Genomic DNA, 21,837 nt, shown 5'->3' with positions numbered 1-21,837 from the left:
TAATGGAAAACTTCATTTCTATTTCAGAATTAGGAGGTTTTAATGAGAGGCCTAGGAATCAAGTAAATAACTCTGAAGGGTTTTGACTATTTCAGTCAAAAGGCCAACATTTTAAATACAAATATTCCCTACGATTTTATGTTAAATCGGTAATTTTGTTATCTTTTGTCTGAAAAGCAAACCATAAACATCTGACTCCTCATTAGTTCAGTAATAATGAAAACCTCCCTGTTTTTAAAAATAGGGTTGTTCCAGGCATGTACCAGACACACCCAGAATATCTGCATTTCTAAGTTCCTCTAACAATTGCAGCTCACCATGGCTGGCACTGGCTGATCCAACATGTCAAATCACTTGTTTTTTGAATTCAGTCTAGACTTACAAATAACATCATATTTTTAGTACAGCTATGGGTTCGCTTAGGATAGAACTGAAACCTTCTATGGTCCAGTTCTTCTGATATGTTAAAAGTCAAAGTATTTTTGGCTTCAAGTCTGCTGAACAAGTGGTGACATATTCCCAGACACACTACAATCCATGCAAATTCACATGCACTCACACTCAAAAACACATGAAGAAACCTCCAATGCCTCCAACTTATTGCCATCAATCATTCAAGTTTCATTTCTTAAGCATTTGCCAGAGACCAAATTCAACAGTTCCCACAGGACAACCTACTAGAATTTTACCTCAGTTGCTTCAGTGTTTTCCTTGGATGTTTATTTTGGTCTTTCTCATTGATATGAGTCCATATATAGCTCACACTAATCGCTTCTTTTTTTCTTAAATAAGGTTAATGCAATTAAAATTAGATCACCCCTGAACAGGATAAGCTTTTTAAATAGCATCAGCTGCCAAGAGGCACATAACCATTGTTCAGGCCATCAAGGATTACAGGAAGGCAGGATGCTGGGCCGTGACCTCCGTGCTGCGCTCGGCTCTTACGCAAGAGCGAGCTGAGGGTGCCCAAGTCACGCTCTGCTCCTCCAGAGAATCCCTCCTCGTGACACACCTCCTCTGTAAGCCTGCTAAGGCACCTCTAGGGCTGCTCAGAGTTCCAACAGAAAGGCAGAGAAACTCGAGGCTACATTCTAGAATCGTAATCCTGAGAAAAGTTAACCATCGTTCCGCTCTATTCCCGAGGGAATCTGTCTGAAGACTTTTTTTCCTTAAACAAAGAACAGCTTTAAATAAAATAGTCACACAGCGAACAAAATACACTCAAAAGCTTTCACAAAGCGATGGCTTCAAAGAAATCCATCGTACTTTCCCTGATCAGGGGTCCTCTGCAGCATAGATGAGACCTTGAGCAGGGTGTTGTAGTCCTTCAGCTGTGCCAGCACGTTCAGCAGCAGCACGATGGAGCGGTTCATATGAGACGCAAAACTGCCCGGGCGGTCGATCTCATCCACGGGGATGCGCCAGATTCCCTGCACAGGGAGAAGAAGAGGAAAACTTTCATTTAAAGAGGGATGCAGCTGGAAAGGACAGAGCCATGAAAATATGGGTCAGATTCCGCAGCATGTTGGATTTCACAGAGGGGCAGGGGAATAACGGACAGACAAAAGCTGTGGGCCCCCGGACAGTGAGATGTGGGTTTAGACCCGGATTTGAAGTCAAATGACTGCTGACAGTAGCAAAAGAAGGCGGCTCACAGAAGCCACAGGACACCTAAATATGCTTCTGAACTGTTCCAAGAAAAAGCAAGCAAAGCCCAAACTATACTGTGCAAATATGTCACTTCAATGTCCATGAACATGCCTTACTAAGTCAAAGCTCAACTACCATAAAAAAATAAGGAGTAACTCGAAGTAAGTTTTCCTGTCCTGAAAGCTGTTAATACGCAGTCACAGCAAGTTTCTATCTTCAAATAATCTGTTACTAAACATCTTAGGAACTTGGTCAGTGCCTTGACACCATCAGTGTTCACTGTGGACTAACCAGCCCAATAGGAAGAATCAGATTCCTCAGCAGAATCCATTTTCCACTGGCAGATTCAAACACTTGGCCATACATCCTGATCCTTCTAATTAAATTTCTGGGACAAGGAAATCTTTGGGGAGCAAGGCTGGAGTCTGATAGCAAATATAATTTAATTAGGGTTAGTCAGCTCAGATTTTGCCATGTCTAACACATCTAACAAGACTGTTTTCAGGTGTTTATTGCCAATGCTGTCACCACCCAAATCAACCACACCTGAAAAAATGAACTGCACATACTGCCATACTTGCATGTTAGGATGGGTCTTATATTATGATCATTCAAAAAAAACTGCATCAGTGCAAACCCTTCCCTCGTGCTTTATTCAGTTCTGAAGCTTTTCTTGTAGCTTCCTAAGATGAAAATCCTCTGATCATGTAAACATGTCTGTGACAAAGCAGGAAAGAATAGTCTCATTGATAGGAGTACCTGACTGAGAAGGAGTTTGGCTTTCCAAACCTGTTCAGAGAGCAGGATATACAAATATTTACTCCTCCATCTTTGTTTAAAGGTCTTGCTTCGATTTGTTTAGCTTTAATTTCAGCGTGATCAAAACTCTTCAGAACTTAATGGAAAGTGGAAGCAAAGAAAATGATTACTACAATCATAAATGACATTTGACCAGAAAAGCAGATCCATAACCCCTGTGTCAAATGGACCCTTCCCTTGCATGTCTGCAGAAAATCTCTAGTTTCACTCCATAAGATGTATAGGAACTTAGGAAAAAACAACACAGACATATCAGTGGTTTAATATCGGTGTTTTTACATGGAAAACAGTGACTTTAATTAGATATAATGCACAGACTAATCTGCCAAATTTTCTTGCTCTTGCTTTTCCTCATGCTCTCTACTCTTACTCCCTAGTGATCACAATAAAGCTGTTCTTCCTCTTTGCTCCTTGAAGCTTCCTTTCCAACTCTTTTTTATAGCTTCCCTTTTCCAGCATGTACCTAAACCCACACCATGACCCAGCCCCAGGCACGGCCATCGTTTCCTCCCCTGCCCAACAACCAACACCCACAAACCCCTCCCGTGGCCTGGGGGCCAAGAGCTCGTCAGCTCAGGGAGCTCATCAGCTCATAAGCACAAACAGATCCTGCAGGTGACAGTTCTGTAAACCAGCACATACTTCCATTTAAATTGAGATGCTTTTTCTTCCCCCAAGCCATACAATGGCTCTCCTTTCAGCCTACAGATGAAACACACATTCTGGAGCTGCTATTTTTTGCTTCTCTGCACGTATGTAAACTGGGTTTCTGCCAAATCCCAAAACAAGTGAATGCCTCATAATGGCACCACATTGCAACAACCTACTTAGCCAATTTAACTACACAAAACAATTTATGGTCAACTACAGCACACTGTAGGAGTGGAACACTGCCAGTGTGTAGGTAGGTTCCTGGTCTTTTTCAGCATTATCTCATCCTTCATTTGAATCAGGAGGATCATTGGATCAGATACCGTATCTGGAATTAGTTGGAAATAATTTTGCAGCTCCTTCTCACATATCCCATGTATACATTTTAATGCTGCTCTGGAAATTAGAACAATGTATTGAACCACTTTCAATGACAATATACAAACTGCATCCAGAAAGCCAGGAAAAAGTCCCTCAGATAGAAGCAGAGTTGTGTATTATGGAGAATGCTGCTGTCTTCTTCAACAGGCACCTTAGAGGAGGTTACATTAAAACTCACATTAGGGACATCCAAGTTTACCACTGCAATTACAAAAAGTAGGACAGATTTTAAAAGGATAGTCACTAACTTTTCATGTGTTGACTTGCAGCTTTATAAACGCAAAACAGCAATAGAGATAGGGGTCCAATGTTCCATACCTGCCTGTTCCACAGGCAGCCTGGAGCCAAAAGCAGAAAGAAATCTGCCATCAGAGCAATCTTCATTCCATCACTGGATTTGATTAAGCAATATGCAAAGCACCGATGGGAAAGTGAGTTTATTTCATGAGTCATATGGAATTTTTAAGACTGCGATTTCAGTCAGAATCTAAAGAACGTCTTGTTTAAATCTCCCCCAAAGAGAAGTTTAACAAAGCCCATCAGGTATTATTTTTTCCTTCCTAAATACCAATAAACTTCAGTGACAATACTTCTAAATTCAGATCACACACTGCAACTTTTTTTTAAGAAGCTCAATGTTAGGCTTTTATGATTTTTAACAAAGCTTAAGAAATACACAAATGCAAAGTTTGTAAAGATATAACTGGGGAGAAGACCAGGAGATATTATTCAGTTTGACTAAAAGTGAAGTTTTTATATCATCACTTGAAAGTTGAGATTTGTTAGCAAAGTACCTCTCTTGAAAGTACACTCACAGAAGAGTGCAGATCCTTGTGACAACACCTCCCATTTCTTTGACAGCTTTTGCTGCTGGTTCTGGCCACTCAGAGTACCTGACAAAATGTCTCCAGCTCTGGCCACCGAAAGGATTTTACGTCCAACGCCCGCTCGTGTTTGCTGGCCACCATTGGCACTGCTGAAAGGTTCTCCTCCCTGCTGCCACAGCCAGCAGAGCTGTTTACACCAAACCAGAGGAAGGAGTGAGACACTTCCAACAACTCCAAAATGCCTCTCAAGATCCAAAACATCAGGCTGCTCTCCATGCCTTCCTGGCAAAACAAACACGCTGCAAGAGTGGGGGCGGGGGAAGCCTGACACACACTGCTAGGAAAAAATAAATCTGAGAGTAGTGAAAACCCTGCAGAGAACTTAATACTGAACATTACAATAAATATAAAACTGAATAATGAAGCCAGTCTACCATAATCCTGATGACACTTCTACAATTCTTTTTCAGCTTGGAACTGCTGCTGCGCCTCCCCGAGCAGAAGCGCAGGCTCGGGAGGAGGCTGAGCAGGAGAGGACGGTGCTGTGAGCAGAGCTGCAGCACTGTGGTACTTTCTAGTTCAGTCACTCAAAATAGAAAGGAAGGAAGTGCTTATTATTCCTCCACGCTGCTTACTCCAGAACTTTAGGGGAGGGGATTCCCTGGGGTTTAGGAATGCCTCTCTGAGGAGGAGAGGCTGACAGAACCCAGCAAACCCCAATTTCCCTGGGGATGGCTGCTGCTGCCACGGCACAGCTCCAGGGTAAGCCATTTTCTAAGCACAGATCAAACTTTGCTCTCTCACTGCTCCATGGCTTCGCTTCTCAACGAAATGGAGAAATGCAAGTCATGCTTCAGATGATCCAATTCACATACAAACACATAAACCCCACACTAACACAAATAAAGACTTCCCATTACTTAACTCCCTCTTTTTCATCCTTTTTTTTTTTTTTCTTTTTTCAAGGGGTCCTGGAAGTTCAAGTTGCACTACAGACAACAAACTGGATTCCAAGTGACCAAACCAAAACCAAACATTTCTTCATTTGTCAGCCTCAGTAATATACTGCTAAGAGCCTTTAGTAAAAATAAATATCATTTAAATATTATTTCAAGATTGCTAGAAAGTATGACAGAACTAGCAAACTAACTAATTAAGCGGTTCAGTGAAGGCACCAATTAATAATGCAATGACCCACATGGTATTTCAAAATCATGAAGTTGAACCCAGCACAGTTGTATAATCCCTGGAAAGCTCACACTTTCCTCAACTATCTGAAGTTTCTGTTTTTATAAACACAACATACTGAAATACTAGCAGTTTTACTCATGTCCTGTCTTCTTAGTTACTTACATAATTTTAATGTCTTGCTCTGGGTGTCTGCAGAGGAAAGGAATATGGTTCAAGCTGAACAGATTCAATACCCAGGGTCGGAGACCTCTCTATTTGAAATTAGGAAGTTCCAGCACAGACCCTGAATATCCCCACCCTGCCCTGTAAGCAGGGCTTTATTTAGTGCTCAGCTCGGGGAGCTGTCTTTGCCTGACACAACTTCCTGCTACCTCTGAGCACAACCATTAAAACCACTGCCCCCTCCCCCATTTGGCAAATTACTAAACCACCTTTCCTCAACCAATCTTAACACGCTCCCATATCTCTTATTATTTTACTCTGTCACTTGATTTTGACTTTTCTTCTTTTCTACAGATAATTCCGTTCTTTTTCTTCCTCAATTCCTCACTTCATCCACACTGCTATTCAGCCGGTAATGGAACAACTCTGCCTCTGTGAACAGGAATGCAAGTGGGCAGAAGAGTATTAAGGAAGAAAAGCAGCAGTATTCAGGGTATTAAAACTGATCCGCAGGGGCCTCTGCCATCAGGCAACCCCTGCTTACTGTAACTTAGCTGATTTCAGGAAAAGCTTACCAACTTTTTCAGACTATAGTTATTACATAGCGCAGTAAGAGAATATATTCAAAAAATATAATACATAAATTACATCTTATCGGCCTGGAAAAGGAAAGAGAAATAAAGGCAAAACTGCAGCAACCTCCTTTCAGTAAGTCAAGAACAAGCACGGTTACAATTCCTAGTATATAAGGCAAATATTGTCAATTCCTTATTTTCTTATCTTTTAAATACACGCACACTTGGAAATGAATAAACAGCATGTATACATTTTGGAAGAATTGTGGAATTCTGTAACTTTATTTTAGCAAGACAGCAGCATGAAAAAATATTGACAAATGGAAGCGCTCCACATGCTCCAATCATCATATGCTGATAAAGAAACATAATGGACAAATTTCACCTCTTATTTCTCTCTTCAAAACACAATGTATTTGCAGGGTCTTAAATTTCAGACTTTTCAATTTCCAGAACAATCATTTTACAGTCGACTTGACTTTAAATTGGTTCTAACCCTATGAAAAGAACACCCAAGCCACAGCCACTTGGGGAGACTGGAGGCAGGAGTCAGGGACATCCACACAGGAGGCAGGGAAAGGGAATGATTTCCTTGCTGCATAAGCAATTACATAAAACCAGAAATGCCTTGTTAAGAAGATGAGCTACAAGTTCAGGTGGAATTAATGAAACAGAAACTGAGGCCCACAGATGGCCTCTGCAGAGCTTTGGGTTTGGCCACTTGCCAGGCAGAATCTAGAGGTTTATGTTCACCCGGTCAGGAGGCTTGAGGAGGTTTTACTCAGATGGTTCCCATGTACCATGTGATTTCACAACCATGTCAACAGAAAGTCACATCACTTCTTTTTTTTAAAAGGGAAACAGCTAACTAGACTGCAAGAAAAGGAAATAAAGAAACCTGCGTGGCTATGACAGAAAGAAAGACAAAGAAAGCAAGGAGAAGCAACAGACCAGTCTCTTAAAACCTGTTTTGAAGGTGCAATCCTGCTCAAACAATAACACAGCTGCATTCCCTCCGGAGCTCTGCACCAGAGTGCCTCAGGCAGACATCACCCACACGAAAATCCAGGAAACACAGGAGCTGTGTGCATAATGCATCATTCTCAGGATGAAGGTGCCTGCTCCCGGCGCTGCTTTTCCAGGTTAACACCAACAGTGCCAGGGCAGGATCTTTCTCCAGGCTACTCTAACAATTCCCTCTTGTTCAGTCCCTCATCCCTCTAACCTGCAAATCTGGGGTGCTAAAGAAAAAGTGGATTTGAAGATAAAGCTGTGGAACATGAACTTTTTTTTTTTTTCCTTTTTTCTGTTGCCAATATTAACAAAGGTTCCCTTTCAGACAGCTGGACATCTTCTCAAGCTGGAAGGTCAGTTACTGATAAAAAGACTTTGGAACAAATTACTTCGGTGCATTTACCACCTTTCCTCTATAAGTTGCTCCCTTTTACCAACTGTATTTTAGGAGAGAGAACAAAAGGGGTTGGTTAGGAATTAAATAACCAGCAGCTAGGTTTCATTCACCATGTCCTGCAGACAATTCAAGGTTGCCAAAAGGATGCAGAAGAGCAGAAGCCATTCAGAGACTTAGTCAGGCACTTCCATCTACTCAACAGAAAACACTGAGGAGTGTCTCCTCACCCATGGTGGAATTTCAGATCCTGCCTTTGCTACTTCAGTACCCTTTTCTGAGGTACATTTCAGTTTTATGTCATGTCCCTGTCTGAAAGAGTTTGAAATTTTTTCTTTGGGAGAATATAAAGCACAGATATCCAGACAACACGGACTGCTTCTAAATCTTCTAACACACAAATAACTTGATGCAGAAATCTCACGAAAGAATATGAAAACTTTGATGGGAACACCCTTTATTAGACTTTTGAATTTATTTAGTCATTTTCTGGGGCCAGATGCAGGAAGATTTCTCTACCACCAAAATAAATGGGTAGCAGGGCACATCTAGACAGTGGTTTCACCTAACGGACAGCATTTCCTTGTATTAAGACGATTTTCCTGCTAAGAACTTTTCTGTGTATCTGCTACAACCAGACTGCCTGGCATCAGATGCAAATGGTACTCAAAGGTGATGTAACAAGCTTGGTACAGTCCATCCAGCAGCCTGGAAGTGGGCAGGCTTCTTCACCAGCCCCCTGCAGACATAAGCAAACTCATTTTTTTGGACAACATGTGGCATTAATTTAATCTAATTCCACACATCTGTGGTACAGACACATACCTTTAATGGTACCACCCAGAAACATTTTACAGGGGGAAAAAGGCATTTAGGGGATGTGGCTCACCTGAGCTATTACAGGCTCCACGTCAGGATGAGACGAATTTCAAGCTAGAAATTACTGTTTCCTTTCAACACAAAGGCTGATGGCTAAGTCATAAAAGATGACAAATGTTAGGGGACATAAATGACAACCAGAAACTTTGCAAGATGGTTCTGGTCTCTGTCCATGGCAAACCAAGGCTGAGCCCCACCACTCAGTCTTACTCCTAAAGGAGGTGCTGCAGAACCAGAGAACTGGGGTTACACAGAGCTGGGAGAAGCTCTTGGTTCCCAGAGAAGGGCAAGTTTAAGGATTATGGGATTGGGGGTTTTTTTTCACCCAGACCCCAACAGTCCTGTCTGTGCAGTGACTGTCCCAATACCCGCAGAGGTTACAAAGCCAGCAGTGCACAGGCACTGTAACTGCTGTTATCTGCTGAAGGGAAGGTCACCTGGGGATCCCAGCTGAGGTGGGTCCAGGGGAGGCCACAGAGATGTCCAGAGGGCTGGAGCACCTCTGCTGTGAGGAAAGGCTGAGAGAGCTGGGGCTGTTCAGCCTGGAGAACACAGACTCTGGGAAGGCCTCAGAGTGGCCTTTCAATACTTAAAGGGGACCTATAAGAAAAATGGGGACACACATTTTAGCAGGGCCTGTCATGATAGGGCAATGGTTTTAAAGTAAAGAAGGGCTGATCTAGGTGAGACACAATGAAAAACTTATTTCACTATGAGGGTGGCTAAACACTGGCACAGACTGCCCAGAGCAGTGGTGGATGCCCCAGCCCTGGAGCATTCATGGTCAGATGGTACAGGGCTTGGAACATCCTCATCTGGTTGAAGATGTTCCTGTTCTTTGCAGGAGATTTGGACTGGCTGACCTTTAAAGGTCTCTTACAACCCAAACCATTCTGTGATTCTACAAATCTATGACTCTACCTCAGCCTAATTTTAAGAAAATTGAAAACTGCTTCAGAACACAGAACTACCAGCTATCATTCCTGACTATGTCTTGTAGCACCCAGAAACAGTGAACCTGGCACGGAGCATTGCTGAGGTTATTCTGACAACACTCCTGCCTTAAAAGACTGCATGGGCAGTAGAGCATAACAAAGCCTCCATCATCTAGTGCAGTATATACAGCCCTAGAAAGGAAAGGAGCACAAGAACTTCATAACATCAAGTGCTATGCTAATTGTTGAGATTCAGCACACTATTGATGTAGAATTAACATTCTGAATTAACATGAAGAGCTGTTCAGAGGTTCTTCATGCTGTAACACTGCAGTAAGGGTCTCCTTCTTGTACAGGATGTCTACTATTTCAGCCTGAAATCCTTCAGGCTTGAAGGATTTGAAGAAATAAGATTTTCACCTACTTAAATACCAAGTTTTAGATGTAAATTACTGATTATCCAGTACATAAAGACCCATTAGTTTGGAGTATTTTAAACTAGGCTGTCAGAGTGCTAAAAAGTTATTTAACCAAAATACTCCAGTTTTTCTGCCAACACAAACTGGTCTTCAATCTTATATCGCTTGCTTTTCAACAAACAAAATGCTTAACTGCCCACTCCCACCCAACAGCTGACATCCAGCATCCCTGCACTGACAGCACAGACTTGCAGCTTTTACTCTCCTCTGCATAATGACACAGAGAGTAAAATATCAAGACGAGAGTCTGTAAAATCCCCGTGTTTGCAAAATATTTCACCATGTTCATAAAATGCTTAGAAAAAGTGACATCATCCACCTTTACATTTTACATCTATATCACCGTGTTAGACTCAAAGTCTCAGAAAATATCAAAAGCTAGAGGGTTAGATCAGCAGCACAGAGGACAATGTTATCATTTCAGGAAACAATACTGATCAAGCACTCAGTGCTCTGCCTTGTCAGTACCAAATCACTAGAATACATGGCATTAGGAGATCCTGCTGAGATCTTTAAACCTGAAGAAACACAAATCAAAAGGCCCAGGGAATGTTTGCCACTAATTTCCATCACAAGTTTTGAAAACAGAAAACCCTCTACAGCAGCATCAGACGGTAGATCATAAAATACAATCAAGTGATGTGTTGAAACCCTGGAAACTTAGATTTTAACCCACAGTGATGATCGTTAAAACTGGTAGAAAAGAGACCTCACTTTAATTCTATCTTGATACAAAATTACATCTTCATCAAAACTACTCAGAAACATTCTCCTTAAAATGCCTGCTGGCTAAGATGCATCTTTCAGACAAACACTTTTACCTCAGAGTACAACGAGTGACCAGTGACACAGCCACAGCACCTAACTTGGGGGGCCACTTAGGGATTTTTCAGAAGAGAACATTTTTCCTCAGTGACCTGTTGGCTGAGTTTTCTCAACTGGCCCTGGTAAGTAAGAAAAAGTAAAGTAGGTTCAAGGTAACAGAACACAAAATCAGGTTTGTGTACTGTACATACTGAAAGTTGGCCAGAAAAGGGCCATGCCACTACTCCAAGTGACCAATCCATACGTAACAACTACTCCGGTTGGGTACTGGCAATTTTCTTTAAAGCTCCTGTGACCTTACATTCATGTTCAGTAGTTTATAAGCCACAGACTTCAAAACACACATAGGTAGGGGGTTTTGCAGCTTATTTAGGAACAAATCAAGATTATGAAAAAAGCTGGTAAACCTCACTGAATAGTTATTTACAAAAATAAAGAGCTGCGTATTGGAACTTAACGAAGAACTGTTAGTACTTTTAACAGCACAAATATAAACAAGCACTACCAACAAGAGTGAAATATAAAATGCAATACATACCAGGAATAGTACTAAAAAAATACACTCAACTGTTCACTATTGGAAAACACTTTTGGAAAGTGACAAGAATGGCATGTTCCATGACAGGCTGGTATTTTGGTATGTGCACACAATCTGGAAGCACAGAGAAATACTTGAATCTTTTGTCAACGTTGAGAAGAAAAAAAACGCAACAGAAAGCTGAAGGGAACGAAAACTTAAACTCCTCTAGTGTTCTGACAGAGATAAAGTAACGGCAGGAGCTAGCAGAAAAGCCTTTCAAACCAGAATCCTGTAAGTCTGACTAGGGTTCCCTACTCCTTTTTCTAATGCCAGTTCTGGAAAGACATCTGTTTGTAAACACATGACTTAATACATATTTGAAGGTCCCAGCTCTATCTGAGGTTTCATACTGGCTTAGGAATGACAGAAAGACACATTCTGGATTTCAAACAGTTTGTTAGCTGTAGTTGAGGGCAGGAAGCAGCTTATTTGAAATAGGTAGTAAGAAACAAATATCCCACAATAGAGGTTATGAACCAGAAAAAGACATATGCAGTGAGTAAAGCTTTGGAGAATACATACTCCTCTCCAAAAACTAGAGCCCTACATGAGTTTGCACATTTCATCCTCAACAATTAAGAGCCTCGAATTAAGCCATTAGGAGCTGACAAGTAATTAATTTCATTATCTCTTTTCCCCCCACTACAGCAGCATCCACAGAACATTTCCCTTCTCTGTCCAGCAAGTGGAGGCCCTGAAGGAAGCCTGACGGCTATAAAAGGTAAAAAAATCTCTTTCTGTTATGCACCCCACAGCTAATCTCAAGTTATCTTCTCTCCTCTGATACGGGAATTCATGCAACAAAAAAGAATTTCAACAACTCTGTTTCTCATGTATTTTACCTTTTTTTTTTTTGCAGGGGAGGACATATATGTGTGTTAACACCTTATGCTGTCTTGCTTTCAGACACTGCCAGGACTTCCTCAGAAAAACAAAAGCAGTTCTTTATCCAGTTGTAAGAGTTAGTAGAAATGCCTAATTCCAGGAAACGTTTAGGCAGCAGCCTGCCTAGCACCCCAACTAAAGTTGTCTGATCCTTGGTAACACCAGAGGAACAAGACATTGCAGGGAAGCAATAATTTAATTACCCTATTTACAGTAACATAAATCACAGTATACACAGGGGAGCTTCAATGTTCAACCAGTAGCAATACTACAACAGCTCAATCTAACACAAGGCAAGGCAGTGTCTCAGCTCTCAGCTCACAACACAGGGTAGTGTTTGATTTCAGTGATACTGTGAGATAGAAATGATTTGAGAACAACCAGAGTAATTATTGAGGGGGAAGAAGAGTTAGGAAGGCCTCAACATTTAGAGTATTTCAGACTCCAGTAAGGATGCTAAAAACACACAACAGTCCTATTACTGAAAACAGTATCTGGGTATTCAAGATGTCAACCTGAATATGCTCCAATAGAAAGGATACAACTTGCAGCTCCCTGGGTAATAAAAACCTCTACAGCATATGCTTTAATTCCTAGATCTGCTTCATGCAAAATGCCCCCAGCACACACAAAAATCTGCCGTTGCACAAATAAACAGAGGCTGCAGTAAATTAAAAAAATAGAGACATGGAGCTGCCACAGCCAATGCCGCAAACAGCGTGTGGCACTTGCTTTATGCACAACACCAGAATTTACTGCAATTAAGACATACGTTCTAAAATTATAAACATGTGACCAGACAAAGCTGACTGGTTTTAACAAACTGCTAATTAAACTGGAATCCTCTTATCCTCTCTCTCTCCCTCTCTCTTTTTAGCTGAATGAAGCAGCAACTGTTACAGCATAGTAGCTCATGCAAAATAGACGCTGAACAACAGGCTTTCCTGTTAGGTCACCGCTAAGCAGGGGAATCTCCCGTGCGCGCCCGGCTCTGGCAGCAGAGCGGGGAGCGCACAGCAGAGAGCACAGCTGGGCTGCTCTGTGCCACACTGAATTCTCAGAGACCTACCGGCTCTTCCAGACATGAAAGCCGCCCCTCGCAAGCTTTAGGGCTGGATTGAAAACGAGGGTGCTAAGTAATTCATCCCACCCAGGGGGTGGAGGAAGGAGAAATCCCAAACAATACAGACCGAATCAAACAAAAATCCCTCACCCTTTCGTCCCCCCTTCCAAACTTCTCTCGACTCCTCCGTTTCCCATCGCCCTCAGGATTTTCCTGTGCAGCAAAGCAGCTCTGCTCAGCCTCTAACCGCAGGCGAACCGAACTAATGAAATAAGTATTTCCCAACCACGACGGCAAATGTCATCACATCACATCTCCCTCCCTCCAGCTCGGAGCTGGGATGAGCCCAGCGGCGCCCGCAGCCCGCCCAGCACCGGAGAAGGGATTCCCCGCAGGTCCCGGCCAGCTGCTCGGCAGGGTTTGAGTACCCGCGGAACGGGAAAGGGCGAAGGCACGCCGAGGAACGCCCTACAGCGCGGGGGAGCCGGCAGCTGCTGGTGCTGCTGCGGGCAGAGAGAGCCAACTTCCTCCAGCAGCGCATCCGTCCCCGCCGGAGCCCCCGGCCGCCCCGCGGGGCATCACCCGCAGCCCGGCCCGCCCGCCGGCGCCGGGGAAGTTCCCCCGAGCCGCCGCCCGCACTCACCATCACCGGGGCGCGGGCTGGCTCCGCCGGAGTTCCCCGGCGGCCGCGGAGCCGGAGCGCGCCCGCCCCGCCCGGGCCCCGCGCCGCCCCCGCGCCCCCACCTGACCGCCCCCGCCCGCCTCACACTTCCTCTCGCACCGGAGTTGCCCGAGCCCTGGAAGCCGCATACCTCGGATTTCCTGCCGCCGCGGACAGTTATTTATTTTATTTCTCCCCGCGTCTTCGCCGCCGGGAGGCTGCGGGCCGGGGCCGGCCGTGCCTGACAAGAGGATGTCGGTGCCGGCTACCGCCGAGCCTGGCTCGCAGCCATCCCGCTTAGGGCAACGCAGCCAACAGCTGCCGCTGTCGCTTGGCGAGCATTAATAAAAACCAGTTATCTGCTCCCACCTGTCCGCCAAACCTTCCCGAAATATTCCCTGACCCAGTTTAACCCCGCGGGTGCCGCTTCACCGCCCTTCACCTCGCCGCCACCGAAGGCCCGTCCGTGACCTATTTTTCCCCGGCGCGGCCGGCTCGCTGCTGTGCCCGCAGCGCCGAGGCGGCGGGGCCCGCCGGGATGCTCGGAGTGGAGCCGAGCCCGCCACCCGCCGCCTCCCCGCCGCAGCTGCCGCCATGGCCGGGCGCGGGGCCGCCCCCGCCGCCGCGCAGCCCGCACCGCTGTGCGCTCGCCCCCGCGGGGCCACCCCGCGCCTCCCCCGCACGGCTCCTGCATTACCGGCGGGGCTGCCCGCACCGTTCTCGCACCAGTCCTCAGCCACTTCTTTCGTTATCCTGCTGCATTTCTCAAACTATTTTTGAAGGGGAAAACAAAAAGGTCTCCCCTCTTCTCTTCCCCCGAACTTCCCTCTCCCTACTTTTCATGATTTCGGTCAATCCCCCATTAAAAGACCCAAACGTGTGACAGTCCGCTGCCAACCTCAGTCCTCGTAATCCTGCTCCACAAACTCACTGATACATCTTTCTCAATCTCGGCTCAGCACAGCTAAACTCATCTTCTTTTCCCAGCCACTGATCCAGGCTCTGCTCCAGAATTACCTTCATCTCAGAAGTTGAAACATTTTATCTTTACTTGCTCCTTTCTCTCACTTTTGCAGGCAGGGCAATTGCTTTGACCTCTTCCTTGCCTTTCCAAGCATTGCAGGGACTTGGTTCGGCTTTTTTTCCCTTCCCACTTACTAGGATTATTCTTAAGTGCTCAAAATCCATCCTGTTTACTAACACCTCAGGTTTAATACCTTGCTTCTCTACCACGACAGTCCCCACTGTAGGCAGAAATCAGGTGCTAACATTATCTTCCTTTCCCATCATTTTAGCCACTTTTTACCCATCTTTCCATTTCTTCATGTTCCTATTCTCTTAGCAGGGCAGCTCCAAGGGTTCTCACACTGAAAACCCTAAACACCTTGCCATTTCCTACTTATGTGCATACATATCATACACATACTTCCATGCTTAACAGCATATTGAAAAAATAGCTGAAGAATAATTCAGCTACCCTATTTACCTCGTATAAAATGATATTAATCAGCAATACCCTGAGTCTATGTCTCCACTTAAACTGCAAGACAGACCATCTTTTGTTTTAAAGCTAAGATTTCACTATGGGCAGTGCCACTCTAAAATAACCCATATCTTCCTTCACTGCCTCTCACATCTTTCCACCAAAGGCAATAACAAATTCTATATTGATTAACAACACAATTTTGACACTACCACTTCAAAAATCCATTAACCTTTGCTCTTTTGCCTACGTAACACCGATTTACATTTTAAATACAGAACTGAAATGAATACTTACTTTCTATGTATTCATGCAAATAGGCTTCCTTCTGACCTGCCCTTTTTCATCTGCTCCTTTAGTCACAGTAGAGTTCCTATCTCCCCTATTACACTGCGGTTTTTTCCTATGTATTGTCATTTTTAATGCAAATTAAGTAGCTGCTGTACCTGGAATTAAATACACTGTTGGTGCTCGCTAATTTGAAATTGTCTCTTTATCTTTAAAGTTTAAAAGGATATGTTTTTCACCATTTATTATCTTCGATTCTGTCCAATTCCAAAGGTTTCTTATCAACTTTTTGTTTCTCTGACTGGCATTTTCATTAATCACCATGGTATTTCCCATGTTTGCATTGCAGGCTCCTATAGCATCCATTAGACAGTTGTCTGAACCATCACAAGCAGAAGGAATTTTGCAATATTTGCACGTGCAGGTGTACATAACTTACGGTGCTACTGAGCAAAATAATTTCAAATCAGTTACCTGAGGTAAAAAATACATCTGCTCGATGAGGGGTATCCCCTGTACCTGTGGGAATCAACAACACACCACAGGATATGAGATATGAAACATGTGACAGAGATGCTCCAGATTCAGGAGGGTTGTGAAGAACAAGTGGATAAAACTACCTGGTGCTCACAGAAAGGGACTAAACCTTTGGTGCTCGTGACAGAAATGTCCTTGAGTTATTCACAGGCACCCACACACATCCCTGGAAGCTGCAGCCCTGGTTCAGGCACTCCTGCTCCCAGTACTGCTGCAGGCTCCTGCAGAGGGTGGTTGGCACCATCCTGCTGGTGTTCTTGGTTCAGACTCACCATCACCTAAAATCAAAGGCCTTTGCACTAATTACTTTCATACAGAGCAGTATTTGGGACACAAGATTTAAGTCTTCTGGCTGATTAAGGGTAAAAGATGACACACTATTTTCTTGTTTTATTAGTTGGAGACACTGGGCAAATGAGGGCTGTAGAAACAGCTAACTTCTACTGTTTTTTAAACTTAATTTAGGTGATACAGAACTAAAACAATGTGGCTTTATGCATTTTGGCAAGGAAGGATGGATGGGAAAAAGACTGACAGAGCAATTACAGGGAACTTGAAACATGCCCAGAGTCAACAAGATGACCTAACATTTGTCCTTTTAAAAATAAATACTCAGAATGAATAGTTTGAGCTCAGCAAACCATCTCTGAGAAAGGAAAACAATCATCCTAGGTGCAACTGGTAATCCTCAAAGACCATGTCCTATGCTTGTCCTTCAGTTATGGGAAAGGAGGAGTGCAAAGCACTATCCCAGACCATTAAAACAGAGAAGTTTATACTGCACTCCATGTTTCCTGCTTCAAGCCTCATTTAATTTTTTTTTTTATTTAAAAATTGTCCTATCTTCAAATCAATAACAAGCAGAAAAAGTCTGATGAACACCTCAGCCAGAATCAGCCACGGTATGTGAGCTCCAGCATGTGCTCCCCAGTGCCACAATACCAGGAGCCAGATGGAAATGATTTTACACTTCTGCACACTGGGATTTCTCCATGAAATGTTCTAGGGTGAATAATGAATGTTCAGAAAGACTGCAGGCCTCTCTGCACTGTTGAGATAAGGGTGCCAGCTTTCCTTGCAAACACAGCATATGAGTTTGTTAAGGTCATTTGAAATTCTGTTCCATTTTCAAATGGTGTTTTTTTCAGTTTGAAGGATATGCACTGTAAATCCTAGCATGAACTCTATTTCCACTTAGCAGAGGTAGATTTCACCTCTTGTTTTTAAGGAAGTAGGACATTGTTTTCACTTAGAGATGACTCCTTTTTTCCTTGTAGAGATAAGAGTAATCTGAAGTTTCCAGTTCAGTGCAAGTCCTACAGGAACCAGAAAATAACATTCCTCCAGCAGCAGTATTTGCCTCCTTTAACTCAGGTATTTTCAATCTTGTGAAGAGTCAGATAACAATAGCCACCAGATTGAAATATTTGCCTAGAAACCCCTGTCTAGTCCAGAGTGGCAAATTTTGTGGTCTTATGTAAGTATTTCCCAGGAAAATTTTCTCTTTTCCATCAGTGCTGGAACTGAATTTGATACAATTTTATACCTGAAAAACTTACTCAAGAACAGCAATTTCTACAGATAAAGCTATTACTCGGGGAATTTCAGATGGAACATATGCTGTCTGTCTAGAGACAAACAAATGTAAAATCATATCAAATGATTTGTCTACATGACATTTGAACTGTTGTTCTCAAAAGGGCAAATGGAAGAAGAAAGAACAAGTGCAAATGGAAAAATGGGAGAGGAGGATGTCAAAAGGTAGCAATAGGAATAAATGAAGCTGAAAGGAGACTTGGAACAGGAATCTGCAGCTCAGAGTCTCGCTGTCTTCACCTTGCTGCCCACATACTTTAAAGACTTCAGATTCATCTCCTGGTGGGCCTTTCATTTTGTCAGCTCCAGTCTGCTGCTGGAGACAGCTCTCAGACAGAAGTTCTCAGGAAGAAAGACACTTTGCTTTGCTTTACCTTATCGATTTGAGAACATACAGAAGCAGGAAATTTTATCCTGGCTCGATTATTCACAAAAAGCATGCAGAGACTTGTCAGATTTTGAAGGGAGAGAAGTGACATATTGAGAAGACGGTGACAAAATAACCCAGAAAATAAATAGGCCTACATGGGAATGGTTTACCTGCCTACCCTGCCACCGTGATGCTCAGCCCAGGAAACACTGGCTGTGGCTTCTAGCAACGATTTCAGAAAGAGAGCAATACTCACTGACTACTAACTTAGAAAGCAGAAAGTCACCCTTCTGCTTAAAATTATTTCTCCCACGCTTTGTCAGCAGAGTCACATTGATTGTCTAAATCCTGGGCTGAGAACTCCCTGGGCAGGACATGTGTAAGGCAGTTAAGTCCTGTCTGTGTATCTCCTCTTTTCTTCCCTAATTCAAATCCTTTTGCTTTCTAAGTGCCTGGGTGACAAGGGACACAACTTGGAATAATAACTTTCATGGCACAGGAGTTGATAATTCTGAATGTCAGCAAGGGCAACTGAGTGCTCTGAAATTTCACATCAAGACACTGACAATCTCCAAAGCAATCAACACTGGGGTTTTTGGTAAAATTCTTCACTTGAAATTCTGTAACACAACCTAGCAATGCTGAAAACCCAAGTCTGTTTCCTGACCAAGACTCCCTCCAGCTGGGAACATGCTCACTGCTGTTAATTTAAATTTCAGTCAGTTTCTAATACTTTTATAGTTTAGCGTTCTGTTTACTATATAGAATATTGCTTATTTGCTCGTGCAATTTAAATACTGAAAATAAGATTAAAAAAAAAAAAAACAAATAGCAAAAGCCTAAGCTTCCAAAATCTCTTTGTTTGAAATAAGCTTAACTTTCAGAAAATGTCTGTGTACGTAGCTGCATGTTTTATTTGAAACACTAGAAAACGTGAAGTATTATTTTTGTTGGTCCTGAAAGTAATGTTCTCTTTAGTATAAAAAAAATTCAGAAAAATGCTTTTGCTTTCTTATTAATTGGAAAAAAAAAAGTTACAGTGAAAATACCCTGACCTGAAACCTGCTGGGAAGTAAGTAATTTTCAGTAAGACCTTTAGTACAGAGCTGTCAGTCTAAGGGCAAACAAAGCCATATGTTTTTCTTTCAAGCCTGTGGAAAAAACTACTGTGTTAAGGGCATGAAAACAGCACCTTTATGTGGCACTAAATACAATTTTTAAGGATTACGTTTATCCCATTGTCAGTATTTCGGCTTACAAAGTATTTGGAATGTGCATTTCATTTCAACACTTACATTCCCTTTATGAGTATTTTCTCTTATGCTACCAAGAAAATACCTTTGAAATCATTGCACTGCATTCACCTCAGAAATCCCATCTTCATTATACAACCACACAGGCCTGCAAGCCCTACTTCTCTTTAAAATCTGATTTATGATTCTATTTCAGCTTTTTTAAACACTGAATCTGCCAGGAGCTTTGACACACATGGATTACAAACATAAAAGATGTGCTCTATATTAAAGAGATCACCCAGGACAGAAGTGTGCTGAAGTGTCCCAGAGTTTGGGATGGCTGAAACACTTCCCCATGGATGAGCTACGTGGACATAAAAGCCTGGCCTATCTTCAGGTTTGTCCAGATTTTTCCCACTTGGAAATTCTTTAGTCACTTCAGTATCACCGAAATAACTGGAGCCTAGTGATTCTGAAACGCTGTAGTTGATAGTTACGCTATTAATTAAGAAAAAAATGAGCAACAAACCCCAACACATACTTTTAAACCCTTAGTGCAGTCTGTCAGGAGAAATAAGCCAGGGATGTGTAAACAGAAATCATTTTAGCTGTTACACCAAGCTCATTAAATTATCTCAAACATCTGAATACTTAAGAAAATGCCATTGTATTAATGACTCCCACTAGTTTCAGTCTGCTAAACAGGAGATCATAGTCTAAGTGCTAATTCACTTTGAATATACACACAGGGAGCAGCTGAAGAGATAAAGATTTAAATAGAAAATGACCTAGTAGGAGTTTTCAGTTCTGATTTTTTACTGTGTCAGCAAACCAAATAGCCAGAAAAATTCATAATTCATTCTGAGTAACTGCTAGAAAGTGCTTCGAGTGAAAACTTGTGGTGGCTTTTTTTCTGATTTTCCTTCCTCTAACCTATAGAAAAATAAAACAACTTCATAAAAGCCGAATTTGTGAAACTTTATTGACAGGAGGTGAGTAAGCAAACTGGAGGAGATGAAGTGGAGGCAACTGAAAGGAACAAAGGCCATAAAGCTCCTGGAAAAAAGCCATTTGTCACTCAAGCTCTTACAGAAATTCCCTTGTCGGATCAGAGCAATACATCTGAGTGTTCAGAGGAGCACGCTGAAATACTGACCACTGTGGGCTTCATTACTTTCACTCACCCACTCAATCCTGTTTTGTTTTAATTCCTTTCAGGAGGCTGAGAAAGTCACCTTGTCTAAGTGGCCAACCCCTGCTGTTTCCCACAGCAGCTACCACGCAAACTCCAAAAGTGTTCATATTATGCCAGGAAATCCTACCTCCTCCACAGGAGCCAAAGAGTCTGGAACAATAACACACTATACAATATTCAACGTTTTTACTCCTCTAACTTCAGGAATTTTGCCAAAAGATGGAGTACTATTACTCAGAGAACTCCCACTTCAATGTCCACATTTCAGCTCCACGCAGACATTGCAGTCAGCCAGCAAACTGGTCAGCCTACACAGCAACAAACATGCTCTTACCTATCACCTGCCATCTTATCTTCTCCATCTTAACCTTCTTAACTTGGCCAATTAGATCTTGCTGTAGACATTAAGTTAAAAACATTTATCTATAAATGCTACCTGCTTGCATAGGTACACACAGACTTACATCATGCTGCTTTCATCCCACATCCTTCTGTTTTCAGTTTTGCACTAAGGCAGTGTATATCCATGAAAAATACTTATATCCTTTTCCAGAGAACTGAAATTCCTGGAATATTTCTCATGAAATAGGCTTGTTTAATAAAATAAAGTTAATTTCACTATTAATTCTCTTCTTTCTACGAGGATGAAAGTTGTAATGAATTACCATAATTCCAGGTAAATTAAAACCATCAGTGGTGCAGAAGGAAATTCTCAGGGGTTCCAGAAAGGCAGGATGACCTGGTGCAAGTGGTTTTGTGTTCCCCTATAGCCATTTGGGTTCTTTCACCGTTACAGTGAGATGGGTGTTTTTACATAGACAAGATACAGGAATGAAAATAATCTGTCATACCTGGAATATGGAAGAGACAAGCGTGGTCCTGAGCAAGATATACAGGCTGATATCTCCCCCAGAAGCAGTTGTGGAAATATGTCCAAAATTGAATGTACAGAAGAGGAAACTGCCTTGCTTAACATCACAGAATCCTCTGAACATACAACTGGTGGAAAGAGCTCATCAAAAAGCACTCTTCATCCTGGCTTTATCACACACAGTTTCACTATGAAGGGAGCATTGAAGAAAACTCCCCTGAGTCTGTCTTGATTCTGCCTCTACAAACATTACATAAATGTTCCTCAGAGTGATGCCACCAGTTTTAGAAC

At 42.7% G+C, this 21,837-nt stretch overlaps 1 protein-coding gene across 3 annotated transcripts in view; it reads right to left on the bottom strand.

The window, feature by feature from the left end:
* Positions 1-21,837, bottom strand: part of CABIN1 (calcineurin binding protein 1) — a 106,768-nt gene that overhangs the window by 28,449 nt on the left and 56,482 nt on the right. For all 3 annotated transcript variants that reach the window (XM_066200163.1, XM_066200165.1, XM_066200164.1), the window contains exon 31: positions 1,267-1,430. In XM_066200163.1, the coding sequence (XP_066056260.1) occupies positions 1,267-1,430 (164 nt within the window). The remainder of the gene's footprint in view (positions 1-1,266; positions 1,431-21,837) is intronic.

Source organism: Chamaea fasciata, unplaced genomic scaffold, assembly GCF_029207755.1.
Source record: "Chamaea fasciata isolate MVZ Bird 193981 ecotype frontalis unplaced genomic scaffold, bChaFas1.0.hap1 SCAF_18, whole genome shotgun sequence".
Taxonomy (NCBI): Eukaryota; Metazoa; Chordata; class Aves; order Passeriformes; family Sylviidae; genus Chamaea; species Chamaea fasciata.
Note: the sequence above shows the minus strand (reverse complement) of the source record. Positions and strands in the feature narration are given on the sequence as shown.